This window comes from Plutella xylostella, chromosome 9, assembly GCF_932276165.1.
Source record: "Plutella xylostella chromosome 9, ilPluXylo3.1, whole genome shotgun sequence".
NCBI lineage: Eukaryota > Metazoa > Arthropoda > Insecta > Lepidoptera > Plutellidae > Plutella > Plutella xylostella.
In genome coordinates this window covers 6,925,946-6,942,354 of record NC_063989.1, presented here as the reverse complement: position 1 = coordinate 6,942,354, position 16,409 = coordinate 6,925,946, and the positions used below count along the sequence as shown (strand labels likewise).

The window sequence follows — 16,409 nt, the reverse complement described above, 5'->3', positions numbered from 1 at the left end:
TAAGGTTTTTAAGTTTAAACACCATAAAAATCCTAGCAATTGTTTTGCTCTATATTTGAAACGCTCCGCTCCGCTTCGCTGCGCTCCGCTTTGTTTTTCGATATCTATGTGCACCTAACACGCTCCTCCTCGCTTTGCTCGTCGTCGCACCTATCTTTAGGTTTAGGTCCTAAGGTTTTTAAGTTTAAACACCATAAAAATCCTAACATTTGTTTTGCTCTATATTTGAAACGCTCCGCTTTGTTTTTCGATATCTATGTGCACCTAACACGCTCCTCCTCGCTTTGCTCGTCGTCGCACCTATCTTTAGGTTTAGGTCCTAAGGTTTTTAAGTTTAAACACCATAAAAATCCTAACAATTGTTTTGCTCTATATTTGAAACGCTCCGCTCCGCTTCGCTGCGCTCCGCTTTGTTTTTCGATATCTATGTGCACCTAACACGCTCCTCCTCGCTTTGCTCGTCGTCGCACCTATCTTTTGGTTTTGGTTCTAAAGTTTTAAAGACGTTTATGTTTTTTTGTCAAAATCACGAATTATCATATTTCCGATCGGGATTTGACTTTTTCGTGATTATAATAAATCGGTATTTTATTTTTCGTATATTTAAGTAATCGTATTTTTTAACATTCGTATATTTAACAATCGTAATAACAATATTCGTGATTATAATATTCGAAATTATAATTTTCGTGATTATTATAATTCGGTATTTTAAAAAATCGGTATTGCAATATTTCGTAAATTACATATTCGGGGTTATCAAATTCGGAAAAAAGTTTTTCGGAATATTTGGGTGTTCCCATCTAAAACGGTATAAAAACAGAATACTGTGGCAATCCAAGTTTGCTGGCTCATTTACGTACACTTGACGTTTTCGCTTTTGATTTCATTTTCGTGCCCCAATTCCCGTATCCTGATTCAATCTAGTTCACGAGGCTGGCAGACTGTGTGTCGTACTCCAGAAATACAACCAGTTTAACTTTACAGGCGTAAGTGTTCTCATTTCTCTGGCTGAAAGAATATAGATCAAGGTTCGGAGGGTCAGGCTGGCTGGCCCGCGCGCCCAGTGGGGCTGTGGGGCGCGCTGCACAAGGTCACCACATTTGGAGATCATCCAACAGAGAAGTCATTTAGTCGCCTCTTGTGCCAGTTATAATCCGCGGGACTAAATGTCAACGAGTATGTTGTACATCTGCATTGGCACACACGACCCTAATTTACCTTAAATTCATAATACGACAACACATGCAGCACATCATTTATCGTTTTCGGAGCAGTAACGATAAGTTTGCCGAATAAAAAAGAATCGCGGGACGATTTGTGGAAAATATTTGCTCTGAATAGGAAGTGAGTATTTTGCTTTCGCTGAAATAAAATTCTTTTAACGTTACTGGTCGAGCTCGGTGGAGGGAATCTGAACACGAGAGGGGAATATTCTCACAAATTGAGGACGAATGGTATTGCTGACGGTGGAGTGTAAGAAAAATACGTAAACCCTTTTATGGGCCAAGTAATAGGTATACATTGGGGGTGACTGGAAAGTTTTCAGTAAATCTCGCACAAGTTTTGGTAGTCTAATGTCAACCCACCGCTGTTAAACTTGGGCACTATTATCTATTTGTTTCATAGCTTTAAAAAATCTATCGTTGCAACTGGGTCAAATTGTAGTACGTATCCAATTAATAATTAACTGTATTGTGTTGAATATCACTCTTTACAACAGACTCACTTTCGAAGGTACCTCGAAGCCTTGCATCAGTGTTGCGATGCGCCTGCTGTTGAGTAAACAATGTACTCACGACACCTCACATTAAACTATCGAATGATTCCAAGTTTAGCTGAATACATCGATCAGGTGTTCGTACTGTAAAGGTTGGTTGTTGCTTCTCGCTTGCCTTTCGATTGTTGCGTCATGAGATGCAGGCTCCGGCGGCCATGCTGCAGTGTGACGTCACGTCTACAGCCACCCACGAGCAACGCCACTGCCTGACTAATAAAAATGAGAATTTTATTATCTTGCACTGGCTTTGGAAGTCTAGATTGAACGTGGATATCTGTTTCCTAGAAATCCTGTTCGTATGTTTAAATATTTGTACCACTTTTACGGGCAATGAAAATACGTATAGGAATATTAATCGCATCTTCAACAACAAAAATCATCTAATACAACCCCTTTTATGAATGTAGGTATATTGTCGACCGCTGCCTATAATATATGATTAAACGAACTTACCTAAGTGAAGTTCGATCAATATTATATGAGTGGTTTCATTTGAAGATATAAATAACTGTGTAGTACTTTGACCTGTTGGGCAACAATCGCACGTTTTAAATTCACTCGATTCTAATTCGATAACTACTTTTTTCCCATCACTACTACTCCCTACCCCCTGACCGCCCAGCTTGCTGTCCTCATTCTTTTAAAGTAAGTATATAACCTGAAATCGCGTGTCTGATTCAAAACTTTGAATGGGTTTTGGGTGGGAGGGTATTTATATCTTCAAATGAAACCACTCATATAATATTGATCGAACTTCACTTAGGTAAGTTCGTTTAATCATATATTATATTTCGTGGTTTCATTATCGATATAAATAACTGTGTAGATGTTCAGAGCCAAAGTTTTGATTCAGGTCATTTGTTAATAACTGCTAGTTTATTGCTAATGAAACACGAGATTCTAATTCATAATCACAATGTATTTATTTTTATAAATCACATAATTATCATCGGAGGTAGGCACATACACATAGGTACATAAACCAAAATAAACAATACACCATGAGGTAGGTAATAGTAAGTTCTTAATTACTAAAATTTTAGTTTTAGTTACTAGGTACATAATATATTTATATTATATAATATTATATTAGTGCAAATTGAAACAGATATCAATCGTGATTAACTGGAACTATTATTGGGAATACAAACAGCTTTGGCAAAGTTGCTTTGTTCAAGCAGTGGTCGTTTATAATATTTTGCAAAGGTGGAGGAGGACGCAGTCCAGCCAGCTGTTTTCCGGATGAGATCGAGAGAGAGGCCGGCGGAGTGCGCGGCGGACGTGGCGGCGTGGCGCGCGCTGTGCGCGCTGAACACCGCCGCGTCCACCCCGCTCTCCTGCAACACTTGCTTGATCCACCTGGTTGGTCGCGTCCTGGTCCTGATGTTTTAATTAAATCAACAATATTAATTTTAACACCGCTATCACTGATTATAATGTTACTCAACTTAATCAACGAAAATGTTTGTACCCTGTGAGCCGTACAAAGAGCTAATAAGCTTACTAATTTCTTAGTTAACTTCTCTAACGAAAGTTCTGTATGTGGAGTCCACTTGGATATGTGACTCAAGACTATTTGCGGATCCCAAGTGTTCGCATATTTTGGTAAGGAAGGTCTAGACCTAAACACACCTTTAATCAGTCTTTTTATAGATTTATCTTGGGAAATATCATTTCCTAGTAACAGAGACAATGCTGACCGAAAAGAGTTGATAGTGCCATAGGATGCACCGTTGTTATATTGATCAGTGAGAAATTTAATTATAATTGGTGTCGAAGAATCAAATTTTTCATGACTATTTGTGTAACAGTATTGCCACCATTGATTAAAACAAACGCTATATTGTTTTAATGTGCTTTTTGACAAAGAAGCTATCATTAGGTCGATGGCCTCCGGTGGGCATCCGCGGCGAGAGAACGCGAGCCGGAGAGCAGCGCCGCCCCCAGGGTAAGCGTCTGGTGCAGTGGGTGGCGCCGTCTGAAACGGGATGATAGCAGACTTGGGTTTGGATGCAAAATTACTATTTCAGACACTAAAATGTCCATTAATTTGGGATACCACGGTTGTCCTGGCCACATAGGAAATACGAGAATTCCCGTGGCTTCGTCATGAATAATTCGTCAAAATTAAGCAGAAAGGGGGGAACGCATAAAATAGCTTAGGCTGCCATGAGATTGTAAATGCATCTACGGCTACCGCATCGGGATCATGATACCACGACACATAATCGCGACATTTGGCGTTAGTGCGAGAAGCGAACAAGTCTAACTCGGGTCTGCCGAGCTGTTGTACGATATACTCGAAGGCGGAATTTGATAACTCCCATTCTACATCGGAATTTATCTTTCTCGATTCTTCGTCGGCTTCGACATTTTCCTTTGTGTTAATGTAGGAGGCGTGTAACCAAATATTTCGCTTTTCGCACCACTGCCATATGTCACGTGCAAGTGCATTCAAATGTGGGAATTGAATGCCACCCATTCGATTAATGTAGCTAATTGCCGTAGTGTTATCTACTCGAAGCAAGATAGAACAGCCGAATCTGTTTTTAGCAAAGCATTTTAAAGCAAAGAAAACTGATAGTAATTCAAGGTAATTTATGTGGTAGCCTAATTCTTCATCTTTCCAGCCCCCATTCACACGTGTGTCATTAGAATATGCCCCCCAGCCTGTGCGTGAGGCATCGGTGTATATCAGTGTTTTTCAACCTTTTTCATGATGCGACCCCCCTGGTATAAAAAAATATTTCGCGACCCCCTTGACCCTTTCGGTTTTTTATCATATAATATGTATGTGTATGTTACAGTATTTATTAGTCACGACGTATTTATGGTCTCCATGATTAGGACTCGAAGTACATACTTCGGATTTAAAAACATATTATTTTATTTATTTTACATATACATACGTCGGATACGTGTGGCCATATGGTACATTCGTACGACTAATGCCATTGCGACCAGGAATTTCTATTGAAAAAGCTTTTTCTTTCTGACTTTTATGAGTATTTAAATATCTTGAATATTTTTTTAAGGGTGAAATTAAAATGGAAAGACAAAATACCTACCTGGCTTTACAAAAAAAATAATAATAGGTACCTACTTGTGGTCGTCGCCTTCCACGCTATGTTTGCCTATTCGTGGTCTCTACTCGAGAACTCGTTTACCCCAACGGTTATCGGTTCTTCGGCAGATATGACAAGCACACTACCACTTCAGCTTGCATATATTTTGACAGCTATGTCGGTAATCTTAATCCTCTGACTGACGGAAAACCTCATTTCTGATACGAGAAAAACCAAGCATAGCTCTCTCCATAGCACGCTGAGCGACTCTAAATCGGTGGACTAGTCCTACTGTCCTGCACCATACGTCATCACTGGCAGGAAGCACTGGTTGAAATCTTTTCTCTTCAGGTTCTGAGGGATGGCCATTATGGCCAAGGAGAATATGTGACGAAGTTTCCCGAATGCAGCCCAACCCAGTTGGATGCGACCCATGCTTGTCGATGTCGAAGTTGCTTCTGCCTAGCCGAATACTCTGGCCGAGGTAGACATATTCTTGCACAACTTCGATTGTTGCCTCACCAACGATGACCGACTCCGGTTTGGTGTGAGCATTGTACATGAAGCGGAGGTGTCACATGTACTCGCCATTTACACACATGCCATGTCCTTTCCAGTTCAACGTCTTAAAGACATTTTCCAATGCATTGGTGAGCAGTTTCGGAGATATCACATCCACCTGTCGCACTCCTCTTTGCAGTTGGGTAGGTCTTGTCTTGTGGCCCTGTACTTGGACAGTCATAGTAGCGGCATTGTACAGACTCAACGCCTCGATATTGCGCCAGTCGATTTGAAATCTCTGCAACGCTTCCAAAATTGCCAATGTCTCTATGGAGTTGAAGGAGTTTTCATAGTCCACAAGGCTAGATACAGAGGCTGATTATAATCTTCGGTCTTCTGTATAATCTGACTGTTTTTTTTTTACTAAAGTACAAAGTTTTTTCACCTTTTGGCGACCCCCCTACAGAAGCTTCGCGACCCCCCGGGGGGTCGCGACCCACAGGTTGAAAAACACTGGTGTATATAGTAAAATCAAAGCTAGGTTGTTTGATAGGGTTATTTACTATGAGCACATTATTGTTCCACCAATAAAGATCCTGCAAAATTGTAGGCGGGAGATCTACTTTCTGATCATACGACTTATACTTTTGCAGCAATAAATATTTTTCTCTTTCTAATATTTTGGTATACAACCAGCCGTATCGCATAGCTGGGCACGCTGACACAAGAGTACCAATTAGTTTGGAGAATTCGCGTATTGTAACAGTGGGCAGGCTTAGAAATTTTTGCACGAGTTGCAGAATTTTTTGTCGTTTATCTATAGGTAAGGACAATGTCATGTCTGTGGTGTTATATATGAAGCCCAGAAACTTACAGCTTTGTTGAGGTTAGAGGGAGCTTTTGTCATAATTTAGTACAAAGCCAAGGCATTCTAATAATAATATGGTTTCTCGAACATTAGCAATGCACTCATTATAATTGCGACCTAGACACAGAAAATCATCTAAATAATGGACAGATTTATATCCTTTTGATCGTAAATGGGTAATTACTTCTTTTGTTATCTTAGTGAAGCACCTAGGTGCTATGGCCAGCCCGTAGGGCATAGCGTTAAACTCATAGGTATACGGTTCGGCGGAGCCGGGTGGTATGTACTCAAAACGCAAGTATTTTCGATCTTCGACAGATATAGGAACAAGTAGGTATGATTCCTTGAGATCGATATTCGCCATGTACCAGTTTGGTTGAAGCAATTTGCAAGCAGTTCTAAAATCTTCCATTTTAAAATGATTTTTAGGTATAAACTTGTTTAAAGATTTTAAATTAAGAATAAATCTTTTGCTGCCGCTAGCCTTAAGTGCTAAGAAAGTTTTAGAAATATACTGATCAGGTATTGGTTCAACTTGAGATATAGCACCTAATTCTAAAAGATTATCAATAGCCAATGACATTTCCATTTGTTCTGTAAGAGACTGATGGTTATTAGGCTTCATTGTTTGATAAGGTTGTGTGACGAATGGAATAGTAACACCTGTTTTAACCCAATTTAACACAGTATTGTTGTTGGTGATATTAAGCCAGCAATTATGATAAAAGGCAATACGACCAGAATGTACCTGCATCAGGGACGAGTTGGGGCACGCGACCTGCCCTGCGGCGGCGGCGGCGGCCTGCTGGTCGCGGGCGCCGGCGCCGGGCGGCGCGCACTGGGTGGCGGCCTCCGCTGTCCCCCGCGCCCCCCCCGGCTCGGTGGGTATGGGTACCGATGAGGGCCCGTCCAATTTCCCTGGAACTGGGAAGGTCTGGGTCCTGAGTGGCTGGACGTGGTGGCTTTCGGAGGTTGTGGTGTCTTCCTTATTTGCATTCCTTGTTTTTCTATAGTATTTGATGCTTTAATCTTCTCAGACAAATTATTACCAAACAAAGTTTCGTCCCGTACACTGTCTTGAATGACGTTCAGGAATGGCTTAGTAAGCCCAGATGCGAGCATTTTGATTCGGCCTTGTGTCTCCATAAAATGCAAATCGCATAGCAACCGACAGCCATCACTTAATACTCTAACGGCCTCCACTTTATTATTTGTCGTCATCAGCGTCGTCAGTGCTCTGCTGATGGCCGTGATGCCCGCGCCAAGTTGTTGCTGGGCAGACTCCACTTTTTTATCACGTGACTTGACCATCTCGTTGGCTGTCGCGGAGACTTCAATGTTAAGTTTCGGCGCCTGCAGCAGTGTGCAGTTGCTTGGAACCAAGTACTGTTTTAAAATTTTGTCCTTCGCTTCTTTGGACATACCTTTTTTAAGTAAGGGCTGCCATAATTGGCATAAAGTTTGGTGTATTTCCTCGCCAAACGTAGGTCCCACGTCCGTAGCTTCCCCGAGAGCTTGTAAAATATCGGGGTCTACGTCCGTCGTTGAAGTGGTGGGCTCGGCGCCCGTGGGCTGGTCGGCGACCGCTGGGTCTGTGGCCGGTGGAGGCTCCGTGGCCGACGCTGTTGGCTCGATGATCAAGTCCACTGCGTCTTCTGAGGGCGGCTCCGCGGAGCCAGCCCTTAAATCATCTCGGAGATCTGGAGGAGGGTCCATGGTCTCGATGATAGCCTCCTGGTCTCGGTCGAGCACCAGGGTCTCGCTCCCTGAAGGAGAAGAAAGGGTAAATCAGATTTGATTTGAAAACGCCGTGTTCATAAAATGAATCTATGGCGGGTAGTTTTGAAATTTTATTTGCCGTGTTCAATTTTGAATCTATGGCAATATAAAACCGGCATGAGCGTTTGTAACTAAACAGATCATTGTCGGCTAGGTTTCAGTAATTGGTATCACAAGCACTTCGGAACACTTAATAATATTGTATATGGGTACTTACTGTAGTCATTTTCTGGGGAATCATCCGAAGATGAACTCAACCGCAAACGTCGTTGTTTCCGTCGATCTTTATCCATGTACTTTTTAATTTTATTGTTGTAATAGTCAATCCTTTCTTCGTAGGTTCTTTTAGACATTTCTAACTTGTTGACTGTTGCCCGCACGGAAAAAGAATGAGGACAGCAAGCTGGGCGGTCAGGGGGTAGGGAGTAGTAGTGATGGGAAAAAAGTAGTTATCGAATTAGAATCGAGTGAATTTAAAACGTGCGATTGTTGCCCAACAGGTCAAAGTACTACACAGTTATTTATATCGATAATGAAACCACGAAATATAATCATAAATTCATAACACTCATCAACTCAAGGAAACCAAAGGTCGCCTTAAACACTCGAAATCCGTTGTTACGCTTAGTGGCTAGTTTAATTTAAGTTTACAACCTCCATGGTCAGAGCCAGGGCTAATAAGTACATAGTTTAGTGAGTAATGGCTGTATTTACAAGCTGACATTGATATAACGCTGCGCCACCACCACGACACCGTAACCATGGGGGTCTACTGGGGTGAGGGGTACTAGTTAGGTAAGTATAAATAAAAATGTTATATGGATAATTTAACGGTCTGAAATTGTCAGGAATTGATGGGAGATTCGAGGACGATGTCGAGTAGACTGTAGACTACACATACTTAAACGTGTTTTTAACTATGAATAAATTAGTAGGCAATTAAGTAAATTATGTAGTTAGTCTCATTACGAAATAACTTCAATGATGGTAATCACCATCGCCCACAAAGGTTCCTGAGTACTTACATAAAATTTCTAAAGAGCATTCATTCCGCAAAATGATGGTTATTAACATTATCTTCCAAACAACCTTCAAGTGGCCGTTAGCAGGCAAATTATCACGCCAAAATGTATTCTTCAACTATTTTAACAATAGTTTTTTTTATTCCATCCGTCTAAGTGCCAACATAACACAACTTATTATAACATTATTGGCAATATATAGGTATTTTACAGTAGTCAACTCTATATAAACATATGGACGTTACAAAGATACGAACCATAAATAAATAAACCAAACCAAGTACCTACCTACCTAAGAGTACTATGAAACCGACATCAAACAAGCGCCAACTCTCTCCCTTTTACAATTGTTATTATAAATAACAAAACAGATAGGTAGTGTAAAGCCATGGCGAATTGTTTGTACTACCGGCACTACCTAAGTAAGTAAAGTGTGCTCATTTTAACGTGTCCCTAATAATTATTAGGCTTCTAATCTAATATTATACTAATGCATCTATGAAGTACCTTTTCATTGAACGCGTTTAAGACAGTACTGAACGGCCCACCGGTGCCTTTAGAGCTAAGAAGGGACACTAGTACCTTTGCGAGAACTCCCAGTTCCAATAAACCTATAGACAATGCAAAGTGATCGGGCTATGTCATGTCTGATGGTCGAGTTCGCTCTGTTTATATAACTGTGGCCTTATGACCTACTAAACTACAGGTGATATGTAGTGCGTGAACGTTGTGGTTTAACACAAACTCGCTACGGTCCATGGTCCGTATGGCGTAGAAAATAAAGGCTATAATCCGAGAGTGATGTTATTTGTTATTCTTAAAGGGTAGAGTGGGCGTCGGCTGTTGGGATAATTAGTTGTGATGAAAATAAATAATAATTTCTAGTTTAAGTAAGTATATACTTTTGTTCTATATGCATGTTTTTTTTTCAAAACAGGAATGTGTTTTTTTGTATAGGTATTCTTACAGCACAGAAATTAGCTCTACAAAAAATGTCCTTAGACCTGCCCACTACTTAAAACTTGCGTCAAAGAGGCTCGAGTCTTATCGCTGTTGCGGATAGTACTCATTACCCATGTGGTATTAAATCATTACATATTACATACACAACTAAAACAAACTGAACTGAATACTGTACTGAATTAAACACAATCAGTATGTTTTTGCTTTCGTTCCGGCGGAGGTCGTGAGAAATGTCGTTTTACAAACAATAAGATTAGACATTAACCTCCATTCTGCGTCTCTTATATTTGCATAAACGAAGTGTTTGTAGGCATGTATAGCTACATATATTGTACGTTTACGCATATCATCCTAAGCATCTGTCCTAAGAATCCTAAGTAATCAAACAAAAAATGCTATTACCCAGTGCGACGACTATAGACTACTTAATACAATAGAGATACAATATTACAATTATTTTTAAAAATGGCAAAAAATACAGATTACGGCCATGCTCAAGATATAGCCAATGCATATGGGAAAAATAAAATTATATTTATCTCTGCAATTGCCATCCGCTCCTGTTGTCCGTTCAGTGGAGGCGAATTAAGAAAGAAAGAAAGAAGAATCACGCTGAACTAAACACCAGTTTTAGACAAAAACCTGAGTTCCTAATTAAGGTGTGCCACTAGAATACTTGTCCGCATCTTTCCACTTTCGTTGTTTATGGCGCCTACGCATCAACGGTCCAACGGTGGTTTTTAGTTCAAGAGGTCGACTGACTTTATGGCTATCGTTTATTTTAATTGTCCATAACTATGGGCTCAGCCGTGATGGGGAAATGGCCGGACATTTTGTTTTGTTTGTCTCCGCCATAACGGGGTTTTTATTATTTGAGAAATTAATTATACTGGGTTTATGGGAACTGCTTCTGTGTAAGCTGAAGCTGAAATTCTTGGAGGCTTTCCCGGAAAAAACATTATTTCAGTAAAAGGGATAATGAGCTAAAGCCTAAAGCCTTTCAGACATCTAGTTGGAGTGGGTAACTACTGAAACGACTGCTGCAGAAAGGGTAGATGAGTTGGAAAGAATCATAAACAACTTTTGCTGTAAACACCTACAACTTTTCAAAGTGCATAAAAATTCAACGAGTGAATTTTCTTTGCTGGTTTTGTCACTTTTTGCGAATAGAAAGATATTAATTTAGAAAAAAACGAAACCTATAAAAACCTTTGACCATTTTACATGAATATTCCACCTTCAGGTAGATATCAATATATGACTTATAAGAACTAATAATTAATACTTATTATATTTATAGGTCTGCACCTAGATCTTTTGACTTAGCCTATGCATTATGTAATTGAATCAAAAGCTTTGCAATCTGATATTTAATTTACACTAAACCACCCGCTGCCGAAGATCTATAAGCTATACAGTAGCGTACGGGAGCAGATTATTAACAGACGTTTAACAGGGAATGTTCCGCCGCAGTCAACTATTCAATTAACAAACCAATGGAAATGCTGCTCAATTATTAATTTCCTATACCAGAGTTTCAAACTATCGCCGCTGGAGGCAAAATCGGCCGTATTACGAGTGTATTACAAGCTACAATGGAATCAACAGGATGAGCGTGCGTATCTCTGATTGATGCAGCTTGACCAGGGCAAGTGCCCCTGAATGGGGGCGCCACTGTGCGGCTTCAATCTAAATAATCATACACAACGTTTCCGGCTTGTTATTGAATTTGTTCTATGGACTCATTTGAGCTGGTTGTAATTTTGACGCACAATCGGTCATTTTATACAGAGCAGGGATTTGTTATTTGAATCGTACATTTAATATTAAAATAGAACAATACCATGGAAGTAACAAGTATTCGGTTGAACGATTACATCAAAACACATTAACGCAATAAAGATATTTAACGTTAATGAAAAACAGAGTAAGCTCAGCTATAAATAGTTTTAATTCGCGCTGGAAGCTCGCGAAATGCTAGTTATTTATTTAGCGAGACTCCGCTGCCGACTAACGCTTTCTTTATCCCCCGCAAAATTTACTCACTATTTAATATTTAAATTGTACACTAAATTATCTTATCCAAGTATGTATGGGTTTTTTTAATATCTTAATCGACTAAGTACAGTATTTATAAAAAAAAACCCCAATTGATTGAAAGCCAGTGGTGGGCCACCTTGCTATACCTACTTAATTCTTGCATTCATACTACATAATAGGTTAAATGCGATATTGATGTATGAAAAAGATGAGGTACCCATACCTCTAAAACATACAGTAGTATATAACGCGCAGGTTCGCCATGTTTCCTTCAGTACGCGAGCATGTGCATGATTCAATATTCCAGCATTATAATAATAATCTCTGCAAACTTATTCAGTGTAGCTCCAATATCTTCGGTTCTTCGGCCTGAGTTGTACCTAATGGAAAATCCATTTATGTGCCAAGCGCCGTCTATGTACTCAGACTACTCAAATAAGGCTCTTATATTCACGGCATATGCTGTTGTTGAACTTTGTTAAGTCACTTCGGAGGCACGAGCAATGTTGCTTGCAGACTAGCGACTACTAACGCGACGCTATATTGGTTACTTGACAGTAAGGCCCGGGTCTCCTACTTACTCCGTAGGTCGCGTCAAGTGTCACTCCGTAGGCCGCGTCACAATGCTCATTATGTCTACGCGCCAACGTCGGCGTGTGAGAGAGACCGCATCAGTACATTTCTATAGTGAGCATCATGACGCGGCCTACGGCGTGACGCTGGACGCGATCTACGGCGTAAATAGGAGACCAAGGCCTAATTAGCTGCTGAAAACTGAAAACTTACATTGCAACATGATGCAAGATGCTTTTGTTCCAAGCTACATGCACTTGGCAATTTATTATAAGTTTACAGAGCTGCATCCTTTTAAGCTGTAATATTTATTGTTGGCAATTTATAATAAGAAATTTACGAAGTAGCTTTATGAGATACCTGGATGTGATTCCCGTCTGAGGCAGACACCAGACATACTACCACACAATTGATATTTATGCATATGGTATGCATGAAAAATGCTGGTACGACAAGCCACAGAACATCATATTGCTCTGCCTACCCGCCGCCGCCCGGGAGCAAGTAAGTTGCTGTCAGATTATGAAAAAATCCGTGTCATGAAAATAATCTTCATTCAAGTATCACTGAACTCTACTTTTACAATAAATTCACAATACTGAATGCCTTTACCTTTCTCAAAGGCTGAGCGCAATTTGAATTGTAAAACCAATAAAACCATTCAAAAGAAATTTACCTTTCAAGGGATAGTTAAATAAAAGTATATTACGCCGTGAATACCTGGGTTGATAAATTAATCAATATTATTTAACTTTTTAACCGACTTCGAAAAAAGGAGGAGGATCTCAATTCGTCTTGATGTTTTTTTAGTATGTCCACCGATGGCACCGATATCTTTGCCAGTTATGGACCAATTTTCATGATATTTTTTTTTATGTATTGGGTTTAGCTCAGGGGCAGGCTTCTATGATACTGTAACACGGACGTCTTTGAGAAGTTAGAAGGCGACCTATGAAATAGCTTTTATAAGAGAACATTTATTTTAATAAAATATTTTCCCCGGAGGGAATTAACATTAAAAGATTATTTATTTTCGAAATATTTCAGAATTGTAACACTGAAATTGCCAAACAAAAGATTTGGTTTATAATAAAACATCGCCAACAAGTTAATTGGGCGCCAATTCAAAAACGGCCACAAATCAAAGCGTGCGATTACAACGCATTGTTCAATTTTCAATAAATACTGCTTTTGTTCATTACAATGGGGATCATAACAAAACTGGTGGACAAAGACGAATCAATCCTTTGATGTCTGGCATGCCGCGACAGAGTCCCTTTCATGTTTGTGACGGAATACCGGGCGGGTAGTCTATCGCCGGAATTAATCCGGAATATGAATGAATCGTCTGACGCAGCATCGAGCAGTCGCCTCACTCCGTGGAGCGAGCGGCTCCGAGCTCGCAAGTCAGCTCAGGTTAATAAGCATTCAAGCGGCCCTCATTAGGGCGCACTCGAAAGCCGTCTATTGATTTTGCACATCTCTAATAAAGGTGCCTCGAAACGATGATGTTTAGGAGAAACCTCTAACTATATTTCCGGTTATATACCGAGTTGCGTCGAAATTATGGCAAGGTAAGTACGGCTATTGAACCTTGCCGTGCATCTAGCTCGCAAGGTAAATTGCTTAGGTTGACTTTGGCTCTAAAGGTATTTGTACAGCTTCGGAGCACGCGACAGAGCTTTGTGTCATCTTGATTCTATTATATTCGGAGCAATGTGTGCATTTTACTTCTCTTACTCCTCTGTAACAAATGGTTATTGTTGTCTGTCGTTGAGGGAAACGAGTATTCCTGTAAAGGCTTCTTCTGTCCTCTACTATTCCCTCCACACTGCATAGTTCGACAAGGCAGGATTTTCATGTCTATCAATTTTAATTCGAATTTGCTCATTCGATTCTAAAGTAAAGCTAGTTGACTATTCTTACCTCGAACACACTACATGTTTATAATACACAGGGTGTAACTTGTGGACATGAGGGAAGGATTGTGCCGTAATCTCCACGGTTAGACCCTCACCTCAGCAATGATAGACTTTCTCAGAAAATCAACAATAATTTAGTTTGCACGCACGGCAGGATTTTATAAAAATATATTTATGTTATAGTTATGAATACAAGGAAAAGAATAAAAAGGATATTTCGGGACAAACAAATAACATAAGCCTCAAGATACAAAATAGAATTTGTATAGCGCAAAGACGAGTACTTTTTATTGTATTTCCCCTTCCTCAAAAGATCAGGATCAGGGTGATAATCCTAAATTCGTTTTGTTCACACTTTTAATATGAAATTATTGTCGAAAGATTGTTTAGTTTACTATTGTCACATTGTTAATTATTATGATTCTGGTGTTCATGTCCATATGAAAGATATCAATTGTTTATCTTATCACATCATCACCATCAGCATCAGTAGAAGTTGAAGTCATGATCGTCGAACTTATCCTCTACCAATTCCAATAAGGATTAACAGACGGATTATTGCATCAAATGCAATAATGACATAAATAATATGAATTATCCCTTACACATCCAGCATTTACCATTTGTTTCCCATGGCAATTTAATAAACAGTTTTCCGGCTAGCCGAGTACCAGGAGACTAGAGGTTAGTAGACAGTGTGTGGAGCGTCGGAGGTCACGTCTCGGCGGCGTCTGCAGCTGACGCCAGGCACGTCCAGCGGCAAATGGCCCGCGAAATTATATTCTACGGATTTACTCCGCTCCACCCCCGCGCCCCGCGGAACACCCGCCGGGGATGTGGCATGTGGATTAGATAAATAAATGCTTATTATTTGTTAGATATTATACAGGGTGGCCCAAAGAGTGACGTCCAAAGGAAAATGTTTGATTCCTTAGGTCAAGGGGTAGCCAAATCACCCCCATGTATGTTCAGCAATTTTTAGTAGTTTAGGAGTTATGATTTTTTTAACTAATTTTCTACGAAAATCGACCTCAGTGGATCAATTATGTTTTATTATTTTTTTGGATAACTTTTTTAATACTTTTTTTATTTTTGTGTCATCCTCTTAAGTTGTTCTTTTAACCATAAAAGTTTCAGCTTCCTAGCTGTAATGTAAGTTAGTTATTTTTATATCGAAAGTTCATATTATATCATCGAGCTACACTGCTCTGAATTTTCAACTTGAAATTAAAAATTGATCTAGATATTCTCATGGTCCCTTATTAATTTTAAAAACTCCGCAAGGTTCCAAAATAACATAAAAGTAAAAATAAACTATTGCTTAATGGGGTATTATTTGCAGAAAACAGCCTTCAAAGGTACTTGGGTGGAAATTACCTCATTAGTAAATTGTTTCAGAAAGTTGAAAGATTCCTGTTATGTCATTACTAAGGACTAATTCAGTTAGAAAATGTATTAAATTAAAGGGAAAATAAAATTATTTACTATTATTTTTTATTTAAGTTACATTTTTGAATGTAAATTCTTAGTAAAATGTTTAAGTCTGAGTTGTAAGATTTATGAGATAATTGTATTATTAATAATAAATAAATAAACTCAAATAATTATTTTACACATTTACTTACAATAAATTTTCAAAATGGCGACCTCCCACAGCAATACACTACCTACATCTACGCAAGAAATTTTCTTTAAGTCCAAAAAGTGACAAATGTAAAAAATATGACATCTGTCAAAAAGTTAAACATGTCAAAAAAGTAACTTTTCTCAAAAATGTGACATCTGTCAAAAAGTGACATCTGAATGAAACAGAGAAGCGTATAGGCGACTTAAAGAAAATTTCTTGCGTAGATGTAGGTTGTGTATTGCTGTGGGAGGTCGCCATTTTGAAAATTT

The 16,409-nt window shown here is 39.4% G+C and overlaps 2 protein-coding genes across 2 annotated transcripts in view; one reads left to right on the top strand and one right to left on the bottom strand.

Annotated features, from left to right (window-relative positions):
• LOC105382897 (disintegrin and metalloproteinase domain-containing protein 10) overlaps positions 1-16,409 on the top strand; it is a 105,105-nt gene that overhangs the window by 55,919 nt on the left and 32,777 nt on the right. The window lies entirely within an intron of this gene.
• Positions 3,146-8,276, bottom strand: LOC125488526. Its single transcript, XM_048623261.1, has 2 exons — positions 6,963-8,276; positions 3,146-3,758 (listed from the first exon to the last, which is right to left on the bottom strand). The coding sequence occupies exon 1, from the start codon at positions 7,928-7,930 to the stop codon at positions 6,968-6,970; it is 963 nt and encodes a 320-aa protein (XP_048479218.1). The 5' UTR covers positions 7,931-8,276; the 3' UTR covers positions 3,146-3,758; positions 6,963-6,967.

What these genes read in the sequence shown, in the direction of transcription:
- LOC125488526 (XM_048623261.1), bottom strand. Translation starts at nt 7,930, where the DNA reads ATGGACCCTCCTCCAGATCTCCGAGATGATTTAAGGGCTGGCTCCGCG.